At 59.4% G+C, this 25228-nt stretch overlaps 1 protein-coding gene across 1 annotated transcript in view; it reads left to right on the top strand.

Annotated features, from left to right (window-relative positions):
- The window catches only part of ADARB2 (adenosine deaminase RNA specific B2 (inactive)), a 371222-nt gene that overhangs the window by 237113 nt on the left and 108881 nt on the right, over positions 1-25228 (top strand). Inside the window, exons 2-3 of the mRNA XM_047742639.1 lie at positions 15116-15202; positions 22866-23773. Of these exons, the coding sequence (XP_047598595.1) occupies positions 15116-15202; positions 22866-23773 (995 nt within the window). The remainder of the gene's footprint in view (positions 1-15115; positions 15203-22865; positions 23774-25228) is intronic.

Raw genomic sequence — 25228 nt, 5'->3', positions numbered from 1 at the left:
TGGATGCCAGCGAACCCCGTGCTCCCTCAGAGCCTCGGCCTGCTTGCTGGGGAAAGGAGGGTGATGATGGACTCGAGGCCGTTGCGAGCGCTAGGTCAGGAAATACACGAAAACGGATGCTTTCCACTTTGTCCTGCTATAGCAACACTCACTCTCACGGAGCGCAGCTGCTGCAGGCTCAGACCGCAGGGAAGGGGGTGCACTGAGCGTCCTCCGACGGGCTTCAGCCACCTCGGTGCTCCGGGTCATCCCCAAGCGACAGAGGAAGCAGAGGCACAGGCTCGGTGTCCCTGACTTACACACGAAGCTCCTAAGACCTCAGATCTAATTTGGACAAAAAGAGGCACATCCTGTTGCTTAAACAAGCCACGCGTTCTTAAACAATCATCAAAACAAAAACTAAGAGAACTGATAAAAATTCAATCCAGTACTTCCGCAGGGACGAGAAGGGTCCTCACGACTTCAGTCCAAGCTTTCATTTCAGGATTTCAAAATAGCCGTACGTCACTTTCCCTCTGGGGATCTGGTCGGCATCCCCTGGGCCTACGGGTTTCTGCGAAGCAAAGAGGGCTCCCTGGACTCCGGACCAGGACGCCAGGCTGTGGCAGCCTTGGGTGACGTGCAGTGAGGCCCAAGAGGGCACACACAGGGGCCGCACCCCTGCCCGCTGAGCCCTCCCCTGAGGGCACTTGCTGAGTTAGAGACGGATGTATTTTCCCTAAACGCAAAGGCCCCAGGAGTAGAGCCCGCGCTGCCCAAGGTCCCCCCGGCAGGGTGCTCTCTGTGGCCTGGCCCACTTGGACATGCCAGGTCCCGGGGACACCGCAGAGTGCCAGCAGAGCAAGGACAGCCCGGCAAACGAGCGTCTGTGTCTTGGCAGAGTTATTGGCCATCTTGACACTTAAGGACAGGCTGTCAGCGCTCAGCCGGGGGACGCAGACTCACAGTCCCCATTGTCACTCCTAATGCGCATTACAGCAAGGCAGGGCCTTCGAGACACACGGAGAAATGCGTCCCCAGAAGCTTGACAGGCCCCGAGGCACGCTCGTCGGCGGAGCTCTCCACACGCAAACCTTCCGAACACAGCTCTGCCCCGTGCGGCCCTCTCGGCACCACCGCGCTCAAAGGCAGCTCCCGGAAACACTTCTTCAGTTCAAAGAAAAGATGGCCTCCTATCCCCCTGCCTTAGGACCAAAAAGCTTATGTTTTAATTAAGTAAGACATAGGGCATTCTAGAATTTGTCATCAAAAGACACCAGTGGAGCGCGAACCCGCCAGCTAAATGGTACTTCTCCTGGACGGCCCGGGCTCCCACGCTTTAGAGAAGAGGATCACACCTCCAGTTCCCTGTGATCGCCTCCCGCATCCCCAGGTCCTGGGACTCAGGGTAACAACACGGCTCCCCATGGGCACGGAGGCCGCAGCCCTACCAACATGCGCGGTGACACAGGCACGAGCCGGCCTCCCCCAGCCCCGCATCAAGGACAGCATGAGCCGGGCCACGCCCTCTCTGGGACCTGCAGCGTGACAGCGGCACTAACGAGGGTGTATCGAGGGCACTTCAGGAGCCCAGGGATGGCCATGCCCCCAAACGCCACACGGAATCGGAAGCGGTGGTATCGGGGAGGGAAGGCTCCTGCACGGCCTGTGGTTGGTTCGTGTCCTGGGCAGTGGGCTAGCATGGCACCCCGCACGCCTGTGCCACTCTGGGCTCTCAGACCAAGCAGCCAGCCACGTGTCCTCGCTCCCCAGGTGAACGTGGCAGCCATGGCAGCAGACAGTTCTGTTAAAACAGAATCACACGTTCGAGGACGGAAGACCAGTTCAGCAATTATTTCTGCATGTCCGTCTGGGGTTCCAGCCGTCGTCCTCTGCAGGTGGGGAGTGACGAGCCAGACAAGGGCCTTCTTCCACAGACGTGCAGAAGCAGACGCTTCTCCTGCCGCGGCAGCAGGGCCGACACAGACATCTACGACGGACCCGGTGTGGAGCGCCTGCACATCTGCTTGTCTTTGGGACACGGCGAAGACGCGCATCCCACCTACGAGCCAGAGCCAGCAGAAACGCGCAGCTACTGTAGTCCTGAGTGTCGGTGGAGGCAGGGATGTATCGGGTCCACGGGTCGGAAAACCCAGTCGCGGCTCCTGGGACCGTTGGTGGTCAGACTGGAGTCAGCGTCCTTTGGCAGAATTCGGACCCACCCCACTCTGTCCCCAACCCCCGTGGTTCCGTGTGAACCGCGCACGGGGGCCTACAGGTCCTGGCTTCCCGCGCTGCAGCTCAGCTCCTCACAGCCTCAACTTAAGCTCAGCAGGAGGGGCTGCTGTGGCCCATCAGAGAAACGGGAGACCCAGGCCTGCCTCCTGTCAGTCCAAACGGAGCCGGGGGTGCCCACGCCAGGGACAGCCCCACCTTTGGCGGAATGCTCTGCTGTCACCATCTCAGAAATTCCTCCTGCTTTCGTCTCATGGCAGCCCGCGCTTGTATTCTGCACTGGGCCCTGCAAACCCTGTCCTCCATTCCAGCTGGATGGGGTAGCGGGGGGGTGGTCTGCGGATCAGGTCCACCAGAGCCCCTTGGAGCTGAGAGTGTGGCCTCACCCAACCAGCCAGCTGGGAGCAAGGAGCAGTGCCCCCCAAAGGAGTAGGTTCTGTTTGCTGGAAGGAAGTAGGCGCTACGTGGCAAAGACGGGGAACCTGCCCTGACACGGGGCCCCCATCTTGGGGGTGAGCTCCTCCCTCGGGGGCAGGCGATCCCAGCACAAGTCTGCGATGATGACATGCCCCCGGTCAGACGTGCTGCGGCCTTGCCAAGCCTAACGCTGTTGGCGACGATGGCATTGCCCGGACCAGGTGTTCTCACAACTCTCAGACTTTCCGTTCTCACCAGAGCTCGAGCAGAGACGCTCCCACTGAAGCAGCAACGGTCCGAAAGCCCCTCCCCACTGCCGAGCTTCACGTGCCCCGCCAGGCCGAGCGACTCAGCCCAGCACCGCTGCCCCCGAACACGGCCGCAGAGCGGTCAGCCCTCCGGGTCTGACCACACACACACACACACACACACACACGTGTGCTCAGGCAAATTAAAAACACTCGTTTGTCACATCTTACTGCCGACCTGTGCGGAGCGTGGACCAGGCGCGTGAGCTGGGAGCCCCTCCGTAGGAGGCCTGCACTCGCCCCGGGCCCCGCGCCGTCCAGCAGACACGGATCCTGCGTGAGTCTCGCCCGCACGGGGGTGCACGGGGCTGAGGATAACCCGGGTGCCTTATCCCTGTGTGTCCTCAGGCCGGGCATCCGATGGGAAAACACTCCTGAAACAAAACTGAATAGTTTTAGATCTAAGTTCACCCGGCTGAACCGGGCCGCAGTTTTCACGGAATCCCATAGAGAAGAACACGCGACGCCTCTGAGGAAATCCGCGCCGCAGGGCCGTCCGCCCGCCCCGCCATTCCCCCGCAGTAGTAAGGAGCTCCCGGCACCCAGAGCCACGTGTTGGGTCCCGCACACGCCTCTCACCTGAAAGAGCCCGCAGGGGGTGCGGCCCTGAGGACGTCACTCAAGGAAGCACATGAGAACCTGCTGCCCCCCACCACCGTGAGCCAGCAGCATCCGGAGCCTGTCTCCGGCCACCCTCTGCCTGGCACACCCCACCTCACGCTCTTCCAGAATTTTCTCCTCCTCCTCACACTAGCGGAGCTCCTGCTCCCCTTCCCCATCGGGCTTCGAGGCGACCAGAACGGGACACCGGAGCACGGCAGCTGCGGCTCCCTCCCACACACAAGCTCAAGGCCTGCGGACCCTCCCTCCCCGGGCACCCCAGGGCAGCGCCTACCTGCCCGCTCGCTCTCTCTTCAGATATCACTTACGGTCCTGAGTTCAGACACGGGTCAGCCTTAGCCGGTCGGTTCTGGCTGGTGGTCCCCGACACAGTGTCAGGGAACCCCTGAGCACAGGCCACTGGGCAGTCAGCAGCCGGTCGGGGCAGGAGCCCCCGTGCAGCACGACTGGGTGCTCCTGAGCAGCGTGACGGGGCACGAACAGGCCGAGACCCCGCAGCAGGCCTGGACGCCCAAACCTCGGCGGGAGCTCAGCACGAGGGAAAGGGCGCAGAGTCGAGAAGACCAGGAGGACCCCGCAGAGGGCCACAGCTCTGCTGCGCCGCACGGAGCCCCCACCTGCGAGACGCGCTCCTCGGCCAACTGCAGGGTCCTCTCATGAGCACAGAGTCGGGTCTGCCCATGAGCCCGACGCGAGGCCGGAGACACGGCCAGGCAAGCGAGTAGGACACGCCCCGCAAGCACGGTGAGGCAGCCCGCACAGAAAGTCAAGATCGGGGCGTTCTCAACTGTTCCGGACTGTTCCGGGGTGTCCTAGGCTCAGGGGGCACAGCAAGTGCTCCACGTCCCTTTGCCGCCAGAGGGAACGCTGGAGTCCAGGAACGACAGGCGGGGTCCGCGTGGCCTAGACTGTCCAGGGCAGCACCTGATACGGACAGCGTGGCACGGGGGCGGGAGGGGACAGGGGCGAGGGCTGTGGGCTGTGGGACGTCAGGATGGGACCCGCCACACGAGAATAGCACAGATGACCGCGCCTGGCACCACAGCGCGGACAAGCTCTTAGCTCGCAAACAATACACAGCATTTACACACAGCAGCCAGGAGCTCCGCTCTACGGGCAATCATCAAACCCAGACGTGCAGGTTCAGATCCTAATACTATGACCTGCTCTCGAAGCAAGTGCTTGCTAGAATGTATGATTCCTAGAAGAGATGAGGAACTAGCAAATTTCAAACAGCACGGAAGACGCGAGTGTTGACAGTGGGGCTTACCAAAGTCAGCGGGGGACGGGGGGCCTGCCAGGAGGTTCCGTGATATCTTATTTCCGGTTTTTAAACAAGCTCACTTCAATGCCTCAAATGCTAAAACTAACATAAGAAAATAAAGTGAAAATCATACCAGGTCCAGCTGACTTCAGGAATCCCGGAGTCACCGAATGTCTAACGAGGTGACATATCCTGGGAGACGGCCCGGCTTTGCCGTGGCATCTGAGCCAATCACAGCTGGCGGCTCTCGGGAGCCTGTTCCTGGTCAGGCCCGCGTGCTGCGTCCCCTGTGTGCCTCACTCGGTCTCAGTCACAGCCCTGACGCACGTGAAGATGCCTGCGTGTCACACACGAGGGGACAGGGACCTGAGGAGGTCGGGCGACCGGGCAGACCTCCCCCACTTGTCGGTGGAAGGGGGCCCGACACCCTGCCCAGGTGCCCTGCTGACCCTTGAGTTCACGGTCTGGCCAAGGAGGAGCTCTTCTGGAGCCCTGTGGTGACAGCCCGGCACGAGGCGCGGGCGGTACAAACTGGAGGAGCCCCGGACGGGGTGAGGGCACAGGCCACAGGGAAGGTGGCGAGCTCCCCACGCTCCTCACACGACCACCAGAGCCCCCACCACCAGCGAGGCGCGGTCAGGACTGTCAACAGCATCAAGCACGGAGACGCATGGGGTCGGCCTCGTCAGCTGTCCTGCCGGGTCCCCGAGGGGGGCTTCAGAAAGGCCTGTTCAGCCTGCGGACAGGAAGGACCCTCCATTCCGTGAGCGCCGTCCCCTGGAAGCCCTGTGTGGCAGCCTCCATAGACCTCCCTGGAGGAGGCCACACACTCCAGGGTGGGCCTCACAGCCCTGCTTAGGGAATGGGGCCCCTGGGGCTGGTGCACTCCTGTCCCACCCACCGCCCCCTGCCTCTCCTGCCGCTCAGACCCGCGGACACCACGAGGTCCTGGGCACTCTGCCACCTGCTGGCCTGCAGGATCTCACCCGAGAGCCACTGGGGGTCACCGCAGAAGCTGGCGGGGAGGGTGGACAGGGTGAGAGCAGGGCAGGGACGCAGGGGCGGCTGGGGGCCCACTCGTCGGGCTGGGCACCAGGTCACATGGAGCGTGAGGGGACAGGTGAGCGCAGCGGCTGGGGCTTTCTGGTCTCGAGCCCTGGGCGCCAGGCCCCACGGGGGCAGAGACACCCAGGAACGCTGGTTTCCGGCCAGAGACGCTCGTCCAGGTGTAAGCAGACGGACTCAGAAACACGCCCCAAACAGTCCGGTAGGACGTCTGGCAGGAAGTGAGAAAGCTGGCCTTGGCATCGGAGGGGCACCGCTGCCCCTGGGCCCCCAGCCATGAGCTTTGTCCACGAGCAGGATGGCCAAGGCTGTATCACACAAGCAGGGACACCTGTCAGCAAGGAAATGCCAGTCATAGCCACGCCGGGCCACCTGGGACCGCCTGGGACCTACTGGGACCACAGCAAAAACGTGGTGGGGCTGCTGCGCACGGTCCCGAGCCCCCCTCGGACGGGGAAACACGCCCCCGCATGCAGAGGTCTGGGGATGCTGGCTGCCACCCACGGCCGCGGACAGCGTGCTCCAAAGTGCACGCCCCGTCCCCACACGCTCCAGGAAGGGGACGAGGCTGGCCCGTAGCTGGGAGGAAGCAAGAGGCAACAGACTGCGCTGACGCTCTGGGCTCTGCTGTGCTGGGGGCGTGGGCCAGAAGAGCCACATCGCGGGGGCAGGAGCGCATACCAGAGTCCCTCACCGACACAGAGCCCCAGAGTCCGAGAGACTAAAAGAGACCGACTCAGCCCGTCATAGAGCGGGGAGAGCGTGCCAGGCGGGGTGCAGGCGGTGAGGCAGCTGCAAGGCCCGTGAGCAGAGAGAGCAGGGAGGACGGCTGCCCCAGCCCCGCAGCTGCCGAGACAGCCCTCCCTCCGCCGCCTCTACGGCTGTGCGGCCCTCGACTGATTTGGTGAGGCCCACCCTCACAGCGAGGACCCTGCTTCACTCGATTCTCTGATCTGAATGCTGGTCTCGATGAGAAACTCCCTCACAGACGCTTCGGAATCACGGATGGCCGGATGTCGGGGCTCCCAGGGCCTGGTCAAGGGGACACGTACAGTTAACCGGTGTGGACGCACGATTCACGGCATTTCTGCAGAGCAGCAGTTTCCACCTGACAGATGCACGACTCGGAAAATCGGGTGACCTTGAGTCCGTGACGGCAGCCCCGGAAGCTTCCAGTCCCTCACAGATGCAGTGGTCCAGGGTGGCAGGCGCTAGCACAGGAAGGTGGGAGCTGGGAAGGAGAGGAATGCTCGTGGCCAGAGAACACTAATCTGGCGATCTTACTATCAAATGTTAAATCAGAAGGTGACATTGTAAAATGAAAGGACGTTGGTTTAGCACGTCTCCAACAAAAGAGGACAGGGAGGCCAGAGGATGCCAAGAAAGGAAGACCAAGGACCCATAAGGAATCGACAAGTTTGAAGAAGCACGTAGAGCAGATACAGGTCTAGAGGGACAAGAAATGCCGGCCGATGTAGGGCGAGGTCTTATTCACAGAGGGTTACACTCTCGTTGTGTCTCCGGTTCTCCGCCTGCAGTCCTCGGAGCCCCTGTGCAGGTCTATAGGGTCACATTTTTATTTTGTGGAAATTTCCAGCCTCCAGATATTTCGCTCCTAGAATTCCTGACCAGAGCCACATTCCAACTGCCTTTGTAGACCTTCCCACACACCTGTTCGGAGACGGGGAGCAGACATGCTCTGCACGCCGTCTGCTGAAGGGGGCCTCTGACGAACTCCGACCTCGTGGCTCCAACGGAAGGAGACTCTTCTGGAAGAAGTGCAGCCTTCCTCACGCCCTCGGGGTCTGAGAGTCCCAGCTGCACCCCTCCCTCACCGTAAACCCGTTCCTGGTGTGGACTTTCTGCCACAAACAGGGATGGTGGCAAAGACCATGTCCAGGCTGGACGGCCGTTAGGTCTGACACTGCTGGCTGTTCCGCAGCAGAGAGACGGCTGACGGCTACTGTAGGAATGACGTCCGCGCTCCTGCATGCCTCCACCCCCAGACGGACCATCAGATGAAGACAGGGTCTAGGCTGCAAAGCCAGATAATCTGGAAGGCTGTGAGTGTCTCTAAGTGGAATGTGAACACACACCTTTCCATGCAGATATTTAAATCGTAAATACACTTTGTGGCAAAGAGTCACCTTGGTCCGTCAATCACTTGTCAGACCATCTGTGTCTTTGCCCGCGAATCACACGGCGCAATCTGGTGCGAGCTTGTCTGTTTCTTCCAAAAATAAGCCAGGCTTCCGGAATGCGGCACACGCGTCAAGCCCAAAGTGTCTGTCTGGTCTGCCAGACTGTTCGTAGTGCCGTGACGGTGGCCTGATTAAAGACCGAGACTGGGGTGTGGACAAGCTGGCGTGGGGACGTCTCAGTGCTGTGACTGAGGGAAGGCGTCGAGGAGCAGGACAGCATGCCTTGGGGATACCACTCTGAGAAAGGGACGGCGTCCCTAAGAGACCTCTGATTTGTGCCGTACAAGTCCTTGACAGCCACACGTCATGTCCTCACAGGCACGGGTACCAAGATGCTGGTGCACTTACCCAGGGCCTTTGCGCGAGCCGCTACTTCTATTCCTGTTGGCTCTCCCTGCCCTAACTTGGATAATCCCACACTCATCCTTGCAGCAAGGGTTTCCTGACTCTGGAGCAGATCTCCTGGTTCAATACACAGGACGCGCTCTTATTACCTACTGGGTCTCAGCGACTGAGTCACCTCCCGAAGGATGCCTCGCCTGACTTCTAGATCCCCTGGCCAGGAGCAGTCTCCCTGCAGTAGCCTTCCCTGGCATCAGAGTTTGAAACCATGGAGGAAGTGCACAACTACTTGCATTCAGTAAAGGACTGTTGAGTGAGTGTGGCTGTCAGCGCAGGCTGGGCCCCAACACCCCGGCCTGGGGGCTCCCACAGTGGACTTTTACTGTCCCGTGTCCTGGGGGCGGGGATCCCAAGGTGCAGGCGTGGGCAGGTCTGGTGTCTCCCGAAGCCTTTGTCCTGGGCACGTAGATGTCATCTCTTCCCCGTGTCTTCTCGTGGTCGTCCCTCTGCACATGTCTGTGTCCTGCTCTCCTCTTCCTAGAAGTCACCAGTCAGACTAGATGAGGGCCCACCTGGTGACCTCATCTTACCTTAGCCATCTCTGTAAGGACCCCATCTCCAATACTGTCCCCTTCTGAGGCCCTGGGAGTCAGGGCTACAGCACAAACTTCCAGGGAAGCCGTGGCCCAGCCCATACAGCGAAGGAGCGGCAAACCTAGTACAGGCTGGTCACCTGCTTGCTCGAACCCTTTCAAGGCCCCTCGTGACTGTCACCCATCCAGAAATTGCCAAAAGAGAGCCTCATCTTCTTGGAGAATCAGGCCTTCTCGTGCGCTGCAAAACTCCACGCAGACCTGGAATCTTCTTCCTAATGTTGCCTGAACTCCCTTGTATGACGCACAGAACAGCAGCTTGAGAAAACCCAAGTTCCTGAAACTCTGGGAGAAAAATTTCTCGCCTTTACCCCAAAACACTATCCCTCTCGTGCCGCACACACAGAGGTTAATTGTCTCCTTTCTTCCCGGGTGGCCCACCTGCCCGGGCTGAGCTGCGCTTGTGTTTAGCCAGAAGCCCCGTCCACGGAAGATGGGCCTGCATCCGGTCAGAACACCCGGTGGGAAGGGAAGGGGGTCAGCTCGGGGGAGGCCATCTGTCACTGCGTGTTTTGGCAAAACGCAACTCCGAGAAGGGGACCTGAGAGGCGCTGACGTGTGCGTGGCTCAGAGGCAGACACAAGTCGTACAAAACTTCAAACTGTTGAAATGACGGCAGAACCAAAGTGCTCACTTCACGTACCTGTTAGAAACAGCCTATGCCATGACATTGTGAGTGTTTGTAAGGAGGCAAAGGCCCGGTCAAATCCCACGAGGTGTTGGCAAGGACGGGGTTTACTAAAGTTCCAGCGAAACTGTTATTTCGCATGAACAGACTTTCCAGGGAACGAACAGGGGCTCGTGCACCGGAGCGCTTTTGAAAATTTTCATCTTGGGTCGCCTGGGGTGGCGGGAGGGGTGCTCAGTCGGTGAAGCGTCTGCCTTTGGCTCAGGTCATGATCTCAGGGTCCTGGGATCGAGCCCCGCATCGCATCGGGCTTTCTGCTCTGCAGGGAGCCTGCTTCCCTCTCTGCCTCTGCCTGCTGCTCCCTACTAGTGTTCTCTATCTGTCAAATGAATTTTAAAAAATAATAAAATTTTCATCTTACTTGGTAAAAAAGGAAAGTGTCATCTTCACGAAGCAGGGTCCCAAAAACAGGGCCCCCTCACAGCCCCTCATGCCACCAGTGTGGGTGAATGGAGCCTTCGAGGGCCAGTGGCACGCGTGCCCAGCCCCGTGTGCACCTGCCTCGGCCTTCGCCTCCCCTCCCCCAGCCGGCTCTCCCCTGCTTTGCAGATAAGCGCATGTCCTGATGGGAATCCAGGGTGGTCTCCAAAGGGCTCCCTTTGAGGTGGTGATTGTTCTTGCTGCCACAGAAGAGCTTCTTAGAGAGACCCGAGCTTTCCCATCTGTAGAGCAAGCAAACACACACACAAAGCCAGCGCGCAGCCCGCAACCACTTACCCTTGCGGCCTCCTGGTAGACCCCCGTCCTTGCCAGCGGCCGAGCTGCACGTCCCCCTCCGTGTGAAACCTGCTGCCCCTTGTTTACTTTCTCATCCGTCGTGCTTTTTTTCCGCTAATATTTTCAAACGACCAGGTGTAATTTACATACAGAGACACGCAGCCTGTACGTGTTAGGACTCATGACAAACGGTACACACACGTAACACATCATCCCTGAAAGAAACCCCCAGGCCTGCCCAGCAGCCAGCACCTGACCCGGGAGGACCCCTCTGACTCCTCTCTCCAGGGAGCCGTCTGCCTGCTGGGGAACATCACATAAATGGAGTTCATTAGCACCTTCTCGTTCTGCCAAGATCTCTCTTGCTCAGTATAATGTTTCCAAGATTCATCCGTATCGTAATACATTTTACGACGTCCATTGTCTCCACTGTTGATAGTTCCCCGTCCTATAAACGTAGCCCAAATCATGTACCCATTCTTCTGTTGATGGGTAAGCAGGACATTCCTAATTCTGAGCTGTAATGGATAAAATCTCCCTAAACAGTCTTGTACAAATCTTTTTCTTTTTTGGCATATGTATTTCCTTTTCCTCGGGTAAATATCTAGAAGTGGGATTGGTGTATAAAGCCCAAGTTCTCCCAGAGTTACTGGTGGACGAGAGTCCTGATTCCCTGCCTCTCCCCGCATCGGGCTGTCCCGGTGGGCGTGTCCTGACACAGGTCTGTGCTCGTAACTTGCGTTTCCCCAACGGGTGGTGCCGTGGAGCCCTTCGGGACGCTTATCATTGGCTTCTGCATGTTCTCCCTTGTCGAGTTTCTGTTCAAGTGTTTTGCCCATTTTTAAAAATTTGGATCTTTCTACCTTTTATTATTAAGTTGGAAGAGTTCTTATATTCTGGATACAAATCAGTCATCTTGATCATACATCTATTATCCCAATCTGGGGCTCATTTTTCGTTTTCTTAAAAGTGAATTTCAGTAAGCTGAAACATTTAATTTTTAATTTTGATGAAAACTATTTTTTTTTATGGTTAGTGCTTTCTGCATCCTAAGGAGCCTGCCTCCACAAGCACCCTGAGAGTCTCAGTATTTTCTTCCACGAGTTTTATCATTAAAGCTTTTACGTTTGGGTTTATGACCCCTTTTGTGACAATTTTCAGGTATGATATGAGGGAGAGCTCAGAGTTCCTTTTCCCAAGCTGGTGTCGAGTTCTTTCCACACTATTTGTCTGTAAGACTTCCTTCAGCCCAGCACAGTACTTGGAGATCTCTGTTGGAAGCTGGTGAGCGTCTCAGTATGGCAGCATTCCTGAAAGCTGTTTTGCTCTGGCCTGTTTATCAGTCTTCAGGCCACGTGCAAATCGTATTTGTTCTTGGTTATCAATATCCTTGACAAACGTGATCTCACGGGGTTCCGGGAAGAGCTACTGCCCGCGAGGTCCTGGCCATTTATTTTGCAAACAGCAACGAGGTTCCAATGCAAATGTCCTGGGTCGCTTGGGAGACACATCGGAAATTCTTGGTTGGCCCGTGGCCACCAGGCCTTTGCTGGAAGTGGCGCTTGGCTGGAGGACAGTCCAGGGCCACTGCTCTCGGGGGTCTGTTTCCAGCTGGTGTGGGGCGTGCCCAGCCCCCCTTCCAGATACTCCCCCTACAGAAACACCTTCTCCATCTTCCAGACTTTACAATGGGGTGCAGGGCAGGCGGGACCCAGCTTCTCTCAGTGGACCCCAGATGTCCAGCAGGGAGCACAGTAGATGGGCACAGGCTGTTTTCCATCCAGAACCCGCACGAGCCGGTCTCGGGACTGGGGTGAGCCCAGCACAGCCCCACGCGGACACCATGTGTAAGGAGACAGCCGCCAGCTAAGACGCCGGCATCCAATCATTCTTGTAGTAATTTTTCTAAACAAAAAATGCAATTCCTGCCATCCTCCCTAATGATGGGCCTAGGCTGCCACCTGCCCCCTCTTGGCACAGAGGCGGTGACGGCAGGCGAGCCTCCGGAAGAGCGGGTAGGCCCAGCAAACAGGCTCGCCGCTCTCCAGGCATCCTGCCTTGAGCAGGCTGGTGTGTTTGAGCTGGAGGAGTTGCTGGGGCATAAAAGAGGTTCAGATAGAATTCTGAACGTCCTGTTAAATGTGACTTACTAAATTGGGGAGAAACACACAGAAGGTAAAACCTGCCGTACTGACCATTTGCAAGCATGTTGTTGGGCGGCTTGTGGTGCGACCGTCACCACCATCCACCTCCAGAACTTTCTTCTTTTCTCTAACTGAAACTCCGTCTCCATCACACACCGGGTCCCCTCATCCCCCAGCCACTGGCTCCCCCCATTGCATCTTCTATGTCTCTGGGTCTGACTCCTCTAGGGACCTCAGATGCGTGGGCCCCGCCATGTCTGTTGTCCTGCAGGGCCCGGCTCACCCCCGTCCATGTCATGGCCTCGAGCTTGGTCACATGGGATAATATTCCGTTGTGCACACAGGCTACATCGCGTTGTCCATCCTCGTGTCAGGGGCACTCGAGGGTGCGGAAAGCTCTGTGAGACCGTGCTTTCCATTCTTTTGGGTGTAGACCCAGAAGTGGACGTGCTGATTTGTCACGTGCCCCATCCATGCACAGCTGTGAGCTGGTGGCCCATGGCGGCCGTGAGCTGATGGCCCCGCAGATGAGTGGGTCAGGTCCGCTGGCCATCTGATGCCCTCCTTGGAGAAATGTCTGTCCAAGGCCTTTGCCTCGATCTGCACTTTAGACATTCCGGATGCTCTTTTAGGCTTGAAGCCTGGCCCGCCCCACGGTGCTAGGGATTTACAGAAACTGATTAAGTGCCCAGGGTTTATCTAACCCGGGTCGGCTGCTTCTGTCTGCCTGGTCTGGGAAGCCTAGAACGCAAGGACTTTGAGGATCTGAAACAGTTTCGACTAGTTCGTAATTTTGCTAAGGCGAGCTCTGAAAGGGTTTCGTGTACTTTTGTGGGTGTTTGGCTGGTCGCCCTGCTTTATTAGAAAAATGTAATTTCATTTCGAGATGCCCCAGACTAAATCACTTGAGCTTCACACTCTTTGTGTAACATTATTGGGTGCCCTTAATGAAATTATAACTCAAGCAAGAGGTTTCATTCCCGTGTAGTAAATTAGCTTGGGCTGAGAGGGCCTGGGAGAGCCCACCCTCCCTGGCTGCGGCTTCTCGTTCCGTCGGATGAAGAAAGAGCAGGCGTTTTACATTTGAGTTATTTATTGTTCTCTCTGAGTGAACATTATATCGTTGCCGTCCCTACTGGAAACGCCAGCTGTTAACAGGCTCCTGAATGGATTTCAGTGTGAACTCCCCGGGCCTCTGGAAAGCTTGGGTAAAGAGAAAACAGGCTCAGAATTGCAAGAAAAAGAGCACATTGCCCCCGGCCGAGCGCCCAAAGGCTGACTGCAGATGAAACCCCGGCTGAGGTTTTCACGCAAAGTCACACTCAGATGTGTGCACAAAGGGAGCCCATGAGGCGGCCGTCCCCCTTCCCCAGGGCAGAGGCAGACGCTGGCACGGGAGGCACCAAAGACCCGGCCCTCCAGCGCCAGCGGATTCCTGGCAGCGGAAGCGTCCCCTTGGCAAAGTAGCTCAGCCCCCGGGGCCAGGCCAGACACAAGAGCCAACCCCCGTCTTGGCCCCAGGACACAGGGGAGCAGCGGGTGTCTGAGAATGGGGAGGACTGCGTGTGCCGTCCCTGGACACGCTCTCCTCTGCCTGGAGTAGGCTCCCGCGTGGACAAGCTGAGGTTGGATTCAGTCGGCGGAATCTCTACAGAAAGGAGCTTTTCCTTCGGCCCCTTTGTTTGTCCTTTTTTAATGTCTCCCAAGTGCATTCCCATCCCACAGTTCCCCGATGTCTCCGTTTAAGAGGGAGACCGCGGGGACTGTAGGTCATGAGCAGTGTTACCCTGGGTCCAGCTGCCCACCGCAGGGCGGACTCAGGACAGCGGTTGCCTCCCCGCCCCCCACCAGGCTGCAGGCAGAGGGCGCGCTCTCGGGCCCCGTCCCTGCTCCGTCGCGCGCCCGTCTGCAGGAGGAACAGAGGGGCCTCGGCCCGCACCTCTCCCTCCTGTGCCACCGCCCCTCCCGCTGCCCAGACGCACGCCGAGCGCACTCCAGGCTTTGGCGAGGCCCCCCCCAGGGCTGCACTTCAAGCCCACAAAGCAGGTTCTCCGCTCACTCGAGAAACGGTGTCGACTGTATCGGTGTCTGTATCGGTGTCTCGTTAACTACAGCTTCTCCTGGCTTCACTCGTTTTACCTCCCCTCTGCGCCCCGCCCGGCGGCCCAGGAGCTCAGGCAGGGTCGTTGCCCCAGAGACGATCGCTGAGTTTTGAGGGACACAGAACAAGAGGGGAGATGCCAAAAATGAGAAAAGAAGAAAGATGGAAATCGTGAAGTTGAAAATTGAATGGAGAGAGGAGTTTGATAAAAATGCTGTCAGAAATTCAATAAAAGACTGAACCAGAAGGAAGTGGCTGAAACCAAAGCGAGCGTTTGGCCTCCCTTGCCCGAACCCTGGGTGATAAGAACGTAGGAGAGCATTGAGTTTTTCTGAAACTCGATGTCAAAAGTGCATTTCCTGTTCTTCTTTTCTTTCCAGACAAAGTAAGCATGTTGTCAGCCTTCATCGCTCCCTTCAAGCACTTAAGTCCCGGGGCCACGAACACAGAAGACGAAGACCGTCTAAGTAAGCAGTTTCCCCATGCGCAGAGGGGTGCCCTCTAATGTCCCCAAACACTGAGACCTCGGAGTCATGGGGAGACTGTCTGGGCTTCCCGGAGCAGGAGACTCTGCTCCCGCTCCCCTACCCCCTCCCTGAACCCCTTCCCCAACGGGAATCGCATCCCCACCCATAATCCCATCCCCACCAAGGATCCTGTCCCCACCCGAATCCTGTCTCCACCCAGAATCCCTTCCCTGCCATGAAATCCCGTCCTCACCTAGAATCCTATCACACCTGGAATCCCGTCCCCACCCGGGGAGCAGGACATTTGTAGTGACTATATAATTGAGAACCCCAGGGATTGTAGGGGGAAAAATCCGTTCTCCTGCACCCCTCTCCTCTCTTTCCGTTGTTTTTCCCCTTCAAAAGGAAAGGAGGAAGGGAGGGAGGAAAGAAAAGAGGGAGGGAGGGAGGGAAATGAGCACAGTTTGTTCAATTACTTAACAAGGGAAAGGCTGGACGGGTGCCTACCTGTTGAGGCATTCCTGGCTCGTGAAGGAACCCGGGAGGCAGCAGAGCAGTGCGGTGCAGAGGGACTCCGAGCAGCCCCCTGCTTAGACCACGGAGGGACCCCTGCGGGGGGCAGGGCTGGTGTGTGGGGGTGGGGCTCTTGGACGTGACCGGCACATTCCCAAACCCCAGACCACACAGATCCCTCCTGCATTTCAATATGACCTCACCGATGGGCCGTCCTTCCGCCAAGTGTGACGGTGCAGACTGATCAAGGCTCGAACTCCCCAGAACCTTGACCAGGACGCACCGTGGGGGGACCCGAAGCCGCTGCTCTGCCATCAGCTGGTGAGACGCATGGCTGGCAACAGGACCGAGGCTGAGGGCATGTCCCGCGTCCCTGCCCGAATCGAAGTCGCAGAGCAGAGCAGGGTTGCGGGACGGGTCCAGAGTCCCGCGGAAATCAGGATGCGGCTCCCTGGGCCACCCGTCCGGGGCCCCTCCTCAGCCAAGTTCGCAGACACTTGTCCGTTGTCTCAGGGTCTCAGCGGGAAAATCTCCAGGACTCGGTCCGTGTGAGTACAAGTACCTCACAAATGTGGACCACGTCCGCCAGCCGCAAGCACGCGCCCACACGCGCCCCAAGCTGACCGGGACATGTGCACGCAGCAATTCGGCTAAACTCAGGAGAGAACGCGCGGAGACGAAGAATCTGCCTCCTTCGGTCGGGGGCTGGGACCTGCTGAGCGTAGCTGGAGCCCCGCATGGGGCGAGACCTCCCGGACGGGCTCTCATGCTGTCCCTGCTCCCCCGCGAACCCGCGCCACGGGTCCCAGCGCCTCGCGGGCATAACCCGAATCACAGAGTTGGGATCAGAACGCGTGGGGCCGTGTGTGAAGACGTTCGGCCTGGAACGCAGTAAATGCACAAACTGGCTATTTCCCCTAACCAGTGGGAACCTATGGGGAAGATTGACTTTTAATTGTTTGTTACACATTAGAAAGCCTTTGCAACGCTTGGAAAATCCTTACTTAGAAAACCTTGTTCCCAAACACCGTTCAGAGAAAACCTCCAATCAATGGCCTGACGGTGCCTCCTAATACCGTCGACATGGTCTCAGCAGTGCCCTCGGGGGGAGGGAGAGGAGTGAGTGGGGCGAGCGGGGAGTGGTTATGTGTGATGTGTGCTGTACGTGTGCACGCACACACCTGTGCGGTAGAGGTGAGCGTGACGGGGAAGTGTCCTTTATCCCTGCAGCCTGTGATGCAGGTGTGTCTGCGTCGTGGTTAGGCAGGCGTGCTCAGCTGGCTCCTGTGTGGCTCACTCTGGGCACCATTGGGCGGGCTTTCCCATGGCCACCGGCACTCAGCACCTCTCCTCCCTGGAGCCTGAGCTCCCACTGCCAAGTGCAGAGCTGGGGCCAAGGGTCAGTGCCCGGAGACACTCAGCCTGTCTGGAAGCCGGCCATCGATAGGGTGGGTTTCTGCTACAGATGTCCTAGACAGCAGCACGTTGGCAAGGCTTCCTGCCCAAATGGGCAACTCTGGAAAGCTTTCTCCTTAAACGCTGAGAGGGCCTGAGTCACTGCCCTGGCCAGTCACCGCTGTGCCTACCACTGACCCAGGCCACCCAAAGACAGGTCACTCCCTGCGCTGCTGGTCTGGATGGAGGAAGACCCACCCACCAAACCTCCTTGATCCACACCCAGACATGGGGCAACCACCATCTCCAGGACCACATGGGACACGTCCTCAAAAGGAAGCACCTTCGTCTGACACAGGGCGTCAGACCTGCGCTTCTGCAAGCCGGCCCACGTGGCCTCTCAGTGCTCCCGGGGCATGGATGTGCCACAGTGACCCCCTTCCCACGCAGCTTCTCACCCATGAAGCACCAGGGCCTCCCTCTGGCTACTGGCCTCACTCCTGTGGGCCCACATCTGATGCAAATGTAGCACACCAGATGGCCGGGTCCTGGTGTCCTACCACCTGCAGCCATGACGGCGCCACTGTTGGCCACATGCACGGAACAGCGCCCCGTGCTGTGCCTAGTTGGAGAAGTCTGGCTGCCTAGTTGGAGAGGACAGACAGACGCTGGCCCCAGAAAGGGGGACAGCAGACAGGGTGATGCAGATGCACGATACGTGGGCACAGCTGCCTGCTGGAGCTGGACGCCGTGAGACCGTGGGCACGGACCTCCCCCCCCACGTGGCCTGTCCACATTTGAAGGACGGTGCCAACACACAAGGGCAGCCTAGTGATCAGACTTAACTCTGGGAGGAGATATTTCGCCTGGAGAATAGAATTTTAGCTGCAGCCACACCAGTGTAAAATTCTGCGCTCTCTCACTAAAATGCAATTCTTGTGCGTGTGGGACCTCCCCTTTTGCCAAGAGGGAGAACGCGCTCACGGACCCAGGAAACGGACCGACGCGAGCGCAGACAGGAAACACCCGCTGCCCGTCCTCCCACGAGTAGCTCCCCTGCGTCTCTTGGGCCCTGGGCGGCCTTTGAATCACCGGCGATCATTCCGTCTAATGGAGTTCAAAGTTATTTACCTGCTTTTTTTCTACTTTCCACAATGGAAGGACACGATTCTGACTCTCAGAATCACTCTGTCGTAGAGGTCTCGTGTTCCACGCAGGGAAGATGAGGGAACTCGCCCTGGGCTGGTGTGGGCGCACAGGACAGCTGCAAGCACTTTCCTCAGAGCAGGACTTTGCTGAGGGAAGGCATGTGGGATCCAAGTCAGAAATCTTCCAGCATGAGGGGCGCCTGGGTGGCTCAGTGGGTTAAAGCCTCTGCCTTCGGCTCAGGTCATGATCTCAGGGTCCTGGGATCGAGCCCCGCATTGGGCTCTCTGCTCAGCAGGGAACCTGCTTCCTCCCCTCTCTCTCTGCCTGCCTCTCTGCCTACCTGTGATCTCTATCTGTCAAATAAATAAATAAAAATCTTAAAAAAATAAAAATAATTAAAAAAAAAAAGAAATCTTCCAGCATGATATGAGCCTTCAGTGGGGGCTCCGTGGGGTGGTGGGAGCCATCCTAGGCCCCCAGACCCATCACCCCATCCTGCCCGCCTCTCTGCCCGCTAGCATTTGCCCGCAGGCTGACGTCTGCACGCCGAGTGCATGCGCACGGAGAGTGGGGACAGGCTCTCCGAACAATGACTCCCCAGTCCAGCCCCCTGCAGGGAGGTGAGCTGCCTGCAGAACCGCTCTGAGCCCGACCCACTGCACGTCTCAGAGTTAGGACGGGCACGTAGAGCAATTATTTGGAAGAATGAATTCCAGGGTAGGATTAAAGAACTTTCTAATTCCTACAACCTAGTATGACCTGTCTGTTTGAGCTGTTCCTAGTGTACGACAAGTACATTTTCAGAAATGAGTCACTTTTATCATGTAATAAACATTCTAATGCCAAGGTCTACACGCCAGAACCCACAGAGAGTCCGGGCGGGTGGGCTGCCTCCCTTCTGTCAAATCCTTCAAGGCAGGGGCAGCCGTCATCTCCACGGTGGCCATGATTGGTCATCAGGAAGCACAAACCCTGGAAGCCCGTGGCGTTCACGGACCCCCATTTACGGATCACATGGGAAGTTGCACGGGTTGCGTCCTCTGAGCTGCACAGAAGCCCCGCACAGCAGGCTGTGTGTGCCCCACTCGGCCACCAACATGCTTTCCTGTGGTCTCCAGACAGAGGAGCTGGTGCTCACGCCGCCCATGAGGTCTGGGGTGGCCCACAGGACCCAGGAGCAGGAGACTTGGCTGGGAAAGGAGCCCCATACACTTGGATGCCGCGGGGCCCGGACCTGGGGAGCGTGTGTGGGGCAGGTACTGCACAGCATGGCCTCACTCCCCACTGCTGGCTCACCTGACAATGGAGTAGGGAAGCCTATTAGCTAGCGGAGAGCAAAGTGAAAACCACTGCCTGGTCGGGGAGGGGACTGCGACGGACCCCCTTCCCTGGGGAAGAAGGAAATGTGCATTTGTGAAGTCAGAACTGGGGTCCCATAAGAAATTCGTGTGGGATTGTGGCGGCGAAATGCCCACAAATGGGCATCGGGTTTCCCGATGGCCCTGACAAAGTGGCGTGTGGTGTCCCAGAGCAGGCCCGTGGGTCTGCAAGCCGGAGCTGCAGTGCTGGTGGGGTCCCTCCACCAGGCAGTCTCCCCTCCCCCGCGCCATCCCTCCTCTGGGGACCGGGACTCACTGTGCGCATCCTACAGGCGTCCGTCCGTCCGGCCTACGGGACCGAGCCTCCCAGAAGACAAAGGCTATTTTCCCTCCGACTGTGTCGGGAGCCAGACGGACACTGACTCACGGAAGCTCTGATGACGACCGAAAGGGAGAGAAGCGGGGTGTTTTGTGTTGCACTCTGGGGCCCATGGGCTCCGCGACAGAGGGATGTGCTCAGACCAGCCTCGAGACAGCCCGCAGCCACCCGGAGCCCATGCACTCTGACAGAACAGAGGCCGTTACCCTGCTTCCTGGGGGTCCCGGAATTCCAGGGGAGACGGCAAGGAACAGTGCCAGAGCGTCTGCGTCTCTCTGTCCTGCTCCCATCAAGGAGATGTGTTTCCTGCACGTCAGGGTTTGGGCTGAACGTCCTCCTCGGGCTCCTTCAGGGCACGCTCGGAGTACCGTCACAGGCACGCGCTGTTCAAGCCCACATCTGCCATTCTCAGAAAGTGCAGTTTGGACACGTGGAGGGACCTGCCCCTGGTCACACGCCCCTGAGACACAAAGGGGACGTGGGTTCTCGTGCACAGGAACCCTGAGCTGGCGGGGTGACCGCTGCCCTGCCGGCCTCCTGCCGCTTCTGCCGACTATGCTCAGACCCCCCAGCCAGTTAAACGGAGTGGTCGGCCGCGGCGGGGGTCCGAACCCAGTCTGCGCATCTGCAGGAACCAGAGCTTGTGCCGGAGCGTCCAGGATGGGGCCCAGAAGCCCACGTTGTGCCTCAGTTATTACTCACTGTTGGATATTATAGAAGGGGCCTCTGTGCCACAATCCGATAACCGTGGCCAGTGCCACGGACAATGGTAAAGACGGCAGCTGTGGCTGCTGTGCGTCAGGGAAGGGAGGGGAGAGAAGCAGTGTCAGTGCGGGTGGAGGGGAACGTCCGTCCGTGAGGGCTGCTCCTCCAAGATAACCCTTTCCGCCTCGAAAGGCAACAGAGGTCATCTGATATGCTGGCTGCTTCCCGGGCGCTAACGGTCCCGGTGATCCCCACCTGCAGGAAATCAATAAGAAATTAAAGCCCTCACAGCCATTTTCAACGCAATCTAGAATGGGGCTTTCGGGTTGGGTTGTGGTTTCTTTCCCATCTCTACGTTCAGGGTGAGAAACTGCGTGGTTAATCTGATCTACTGTGTCTTGGCCTCAAACACCGCCGTGGCGGAGCTCCCGGCTGCCTGGTCCCGGACGCATAGTGATTAAAGAAAGAGGCAGAGATTAAGAGCTTGATATTTGGACGATGATTATTTCTACTTAAACAGGCTGTAAATGCAGGGCGTCCGCCTCTAACCTACAAAACCCTCAGTGTCCTCCTGGGAACAAAGTCCCCTCCGCAAACCTAACACTGCGTCTCCACAAACGGGGACCGCGGCTCGTCCGGCCCGGCCAGGAGCCCCGAGGGCATGTCCCCCACAGAGGGCACCTCTCTGCGCCGGCGCGTGGCACGTTTCTGTTATATTCTTCGCCAGCAACCCCACGGGGCGAGGTCACAGAGCCCAGCACGCTTCCTGCGGACCAGCTCCGGGGCGGGACTGAGGGGAGCCCACGTGACGTCTGCCCACGAGCTACAGGCCAGTGTAAAAAGCACCCCACGTTTCCCCGTGCCTAACAAGAACAAACTCACTCCTGACCCCAGGGCACTTCTGCACGGGCCCCGTCTGGCCCTGGGGGGCCGCCTCGCCTCCCAGGTCTGCCGGAACCCGGGGCCAACCGCGCTCGGCAGCCTCACTGCCGCCCAGAGCCCAGCGCAGGGAGACCCTGCAAAGGAGCCAAGAAAACAATGGACGATTCTGCACAAAATATACCTTATAGCAGCCGCGAACGTTGCCGGGACACTCCCATCTTGACCAGCAAGCCCAGATCTCAGCTCCTTCTAGAACATGGGGCCATGACCCCACACAGGGTGGGTTTTAGGAAGAAGAAGGGCAGCGAAGTGGAGGCCTGAGGGAGGCTCTGTGACCGGCGCCCGCCCCGCTCACCGCGGCTGCCCTCAGAGGATTTCAGAGAAGACCTGAGGGGTCAGCGCGCCAGAGGCACATTCACCCGCGGAGCCATAGGGACTCTTGTCCCTTGGTCCCCAAGCGATCCATGCCTGAGGTTTCCAGAACAGAACCACGTTATCAGCCATGAGATGTCCAAGATGGCCAGTCCACAGAGGTTAAATGATCGTGACATGAACTCACCACCCACAGGTAGCCAAGGATGGCTTTCCTCAACTCACTTCATATGATTTCTCGCAAAGGAAGGAAGAAAAGAGCCGTTGCAATCACAAAGGAAGTGACCCTCTGAGCCCGCATTGTTTCCTCCTTGTGTCTCGGGGAAGCAGGAACATCTGGAACCTTTACCCCGTGTGTGAGGACCCCACAATCTGTAATGTCTGTGCCTATATAATACGCACCAGCGATACCCTCACCTGTGTACTACTTTCACCATCTAGCACATTCCTGAGGTTCAGCCCGCTGACGCACACAGCTGGGTGCCCCGCAGTGTTCTGCTGTACAGGGACAACGCCATTCCCACACCACCGCCCTCGGTGCGGACAGCCTCCCTGACCCTCAGCGCTGCCCACAGCAGATGGGAGGACAGGACCACCGGGCTGTTCGGTCAGGGCAACTCTGAGGGTCACCCGGGCCCAGGGCAGGCAGCTGGCCTCAGCCCTGACACGTCCCAGCCCACGCCCAGAGCAGGACGGCAACAGCACGTGGGGGCCACGCTCTCCACACACGCCCCCCCAACAGCCTTCTTCTCAGAAACACGTCCCTGAGAGACCTGCCTGGGAATCCGGGTCCTTCCACTTGGCCCCCACTTCTGGGTGCTGTTCCCACAGCTCCCAGGCCAGCCGGCCGTGCGGGCACCAGGGCGCAGATGTGCTGCGCAGCGGGACTGTCTGCCGTCCGTCGCGAGCTCCCAGGGCCCGGGGTCATGGCTGTGTTTCTCGCCCGCAGGTACCAGCAGCGCCGACGTGAAGGAAAACCGGAACGTGAGCAACCTGGAGGCGCGGCCCCTGCCCGTGGGCGACAGGGCCAGAGGCGGCGTGCCCGGCGTGAAGAGGAAGAGGCCCCTGGAGGAGGGCAACGGCGGCCCCCTGTGCAAGCTGCAGCTCATCTGGAAGAAGCTATCGTGGTCCGTGGCGCCCAAGAACGCGCTGGTGCAGCTGCACGACCTGCGTCCGGGCCTGCAGTACCGCACGGTGTCGCAGACCGGCCCGGTGCACGCGCCCGTCTTCGCCGTGGCCGTGGAGGTGAACGGGCTCACGTTTGAGGGTACGGGGCCCACCAAGAAGAAAGCGAAGATGCGGGCGGCCGAGCTGGCCCTGAGGTCCTTCGTGCAGTTCCCCAACGCCTGCCAGGCCCACCTGGCCATGGGCAGCGGCGCCGGCCCGTCCACGGACTTCACCTCGGACCAGGCCGACTTCCCTGACACGCTGTTCAAGGAGTTCGAGCCGGCCGCGCCCAGCGAGGCCTTCGCGGGCCGCCGCCCCCCCGATGCCGGGCTGCTGTCGTCCGCCTGCCGGCGGGGACGGCTGCTCTGCCACCCTCTGGACCTGGTGGGCCCGGCGCGGCCAGACAGGCCCAGGCCGGGCCCCACGGCCTCCGGCGAGAGGAACCCCGTGGTCGTGCTGAACGAGCTGCGCTCCGGCCTGCGCTACGTGTGCCTCGCGGAGCCGGTGGAGAAGCGGCGCGCCAAGAGCTTCGTCATGGCTGTGAGCGTGGACGGCAGGACGTTCGAAGGCTCAGGACGCAGCAAGAAGGTGGCCAAGGGTCAGGCGGCTCGGGCCGCCCTCCAGGCTCTCTTCAACATCCGGCTGCCCGGCCGCGTCCCCAGCGGGAGCAGAAGTCACCTCTTGCCGCAGGTGAGAGGCGCAGGTGGCCGGGGCAGGCGGCGTCCTTCAGGAGCGAGGAGGACGGGCGGTGGAGGGCAGCAGGCAGACCCCTCAGCCCGGACTGCAGCCCCCTGGGGCGCGGCATCCTCCAGGAAAGCCAGGCTCTGCCCGGCGCCCTCCATGGGCCCCGTCTCCCAGCCTCATCATTGGGATTGACGTTTGGGGGTTGGAGAGAGTGAGCGTGTGAGTGTAAAGAGTGTCCAGACCCTGTGTTAGCCAAGCTCGCCCTTGAGACAGTGATACCCCTGTTAGGAGCGGGGCCCTGGTCCCCAGAGACTGGGTGAGCAGCAGGGAACCCGGCGTCTTGCCCAGGCCACTCAGGGACCCGGCCGCTGGGCAGTGTGGCAGGAGAGCAGCCCACCTGGTGTGTGACACGGGGCGGTCGGGGAGCATCTCCAGCTGGGGGCCCAGAGAGAGCCCCACGGGTGTGGCTCACCTCATCTCAGTGAGGCCAGAGGCAGGCTGGTGCGTGCACGACCCCCTTGGCGCCCCAGCTGGGCCAGATGGAGGTGGGGTCCAAGGGCTCGGCCGGTGGGTGGCAGAGGGCTCAGGGGGAGGGGGGCTGGGAGCCAGCATCACGGTCATGTCAAGGTCATGTCATGGCCACTACGATTTCAACAGTGGGTCTGCCTCTCGCCCTGGCTCACCCCGGCTTATTTGGGAAACACCGTGTAGCGCTGTCCGTGTGGCGGGAACTATCCTGACGCCTGGAAACTACGGCGTCCTTCCCAGTCCTGCAGGTGCTCCGGGATGAAAACCACCATTTCTCCCCACGCTCCGGGATTGCTCTGTGGCCACCGCTTCCGGTGCACGTAGGCCAGGCACAGAAGGGAGCAGGCAGTGAGGGAGCATGTGGCCCTGTGTGGCTGCGAGTCCGCCAGCATGTGGGGGGATGGGAGGGCTTGGCCACGGAGCACGAGTGAGCTGTGCAGACTTCCCAGCGAAAGGCTCCAGGGCGGACCCCGGGGCAGAGCGGCAACAGGGCCAGCGCTCCCCGTTCCCTCGTCGGGTGACAGCTGTGAGGCGGGCAGTGACCCGCCCCCACTGCCTCGTCCCTGTTTCTCTGCTACCTCGGCCTCCAGCTCCGTCATTTTTCGGAGGTTAGTTGAGTGCTGTAAGGAGAGGCTGGAGGCGTCCAGACCACATCGGCACCTGCCCTGCCCTTCATCCCCGCCTCCCAGGGACGCAAGGTCAGGTAAACCCGGGTGTTTGCCAAGCAGCTCAGAGTCCGACTCCATCCCCGAGCACCTCCCGGGGTGGGGGCTGCAGCCCTGCTCTCACCTCCCACACCCCTGTTCTGTTGTGTGTCCGCCGTCGCCCCTTTCTGTCCCTGAACTGGGGACCCTGTGGTGCAAGTCTGCCCACAGCGCCAAGGAAGGGGTGATGCTGCCGCAGCAGGTGAGCCCTGGGCTGCCCACGACCTCG

Source organism: Lutra lutra, chromosome 8 (assembly GCF_902655055.1).
Source record: "Lutra lutra chromosome 8, mLutLut1.2, whole genome shotgun sequence".
NCBI classification, from domain to species: Eukaryota; Metazoa; Chordata; class Mammalia; order Carnivora; family Mustelidae; genus Lutra; species Lutra lutra.
This window is presented reverse-complemented; position numbering and strand designations above follow the sequence as displayed.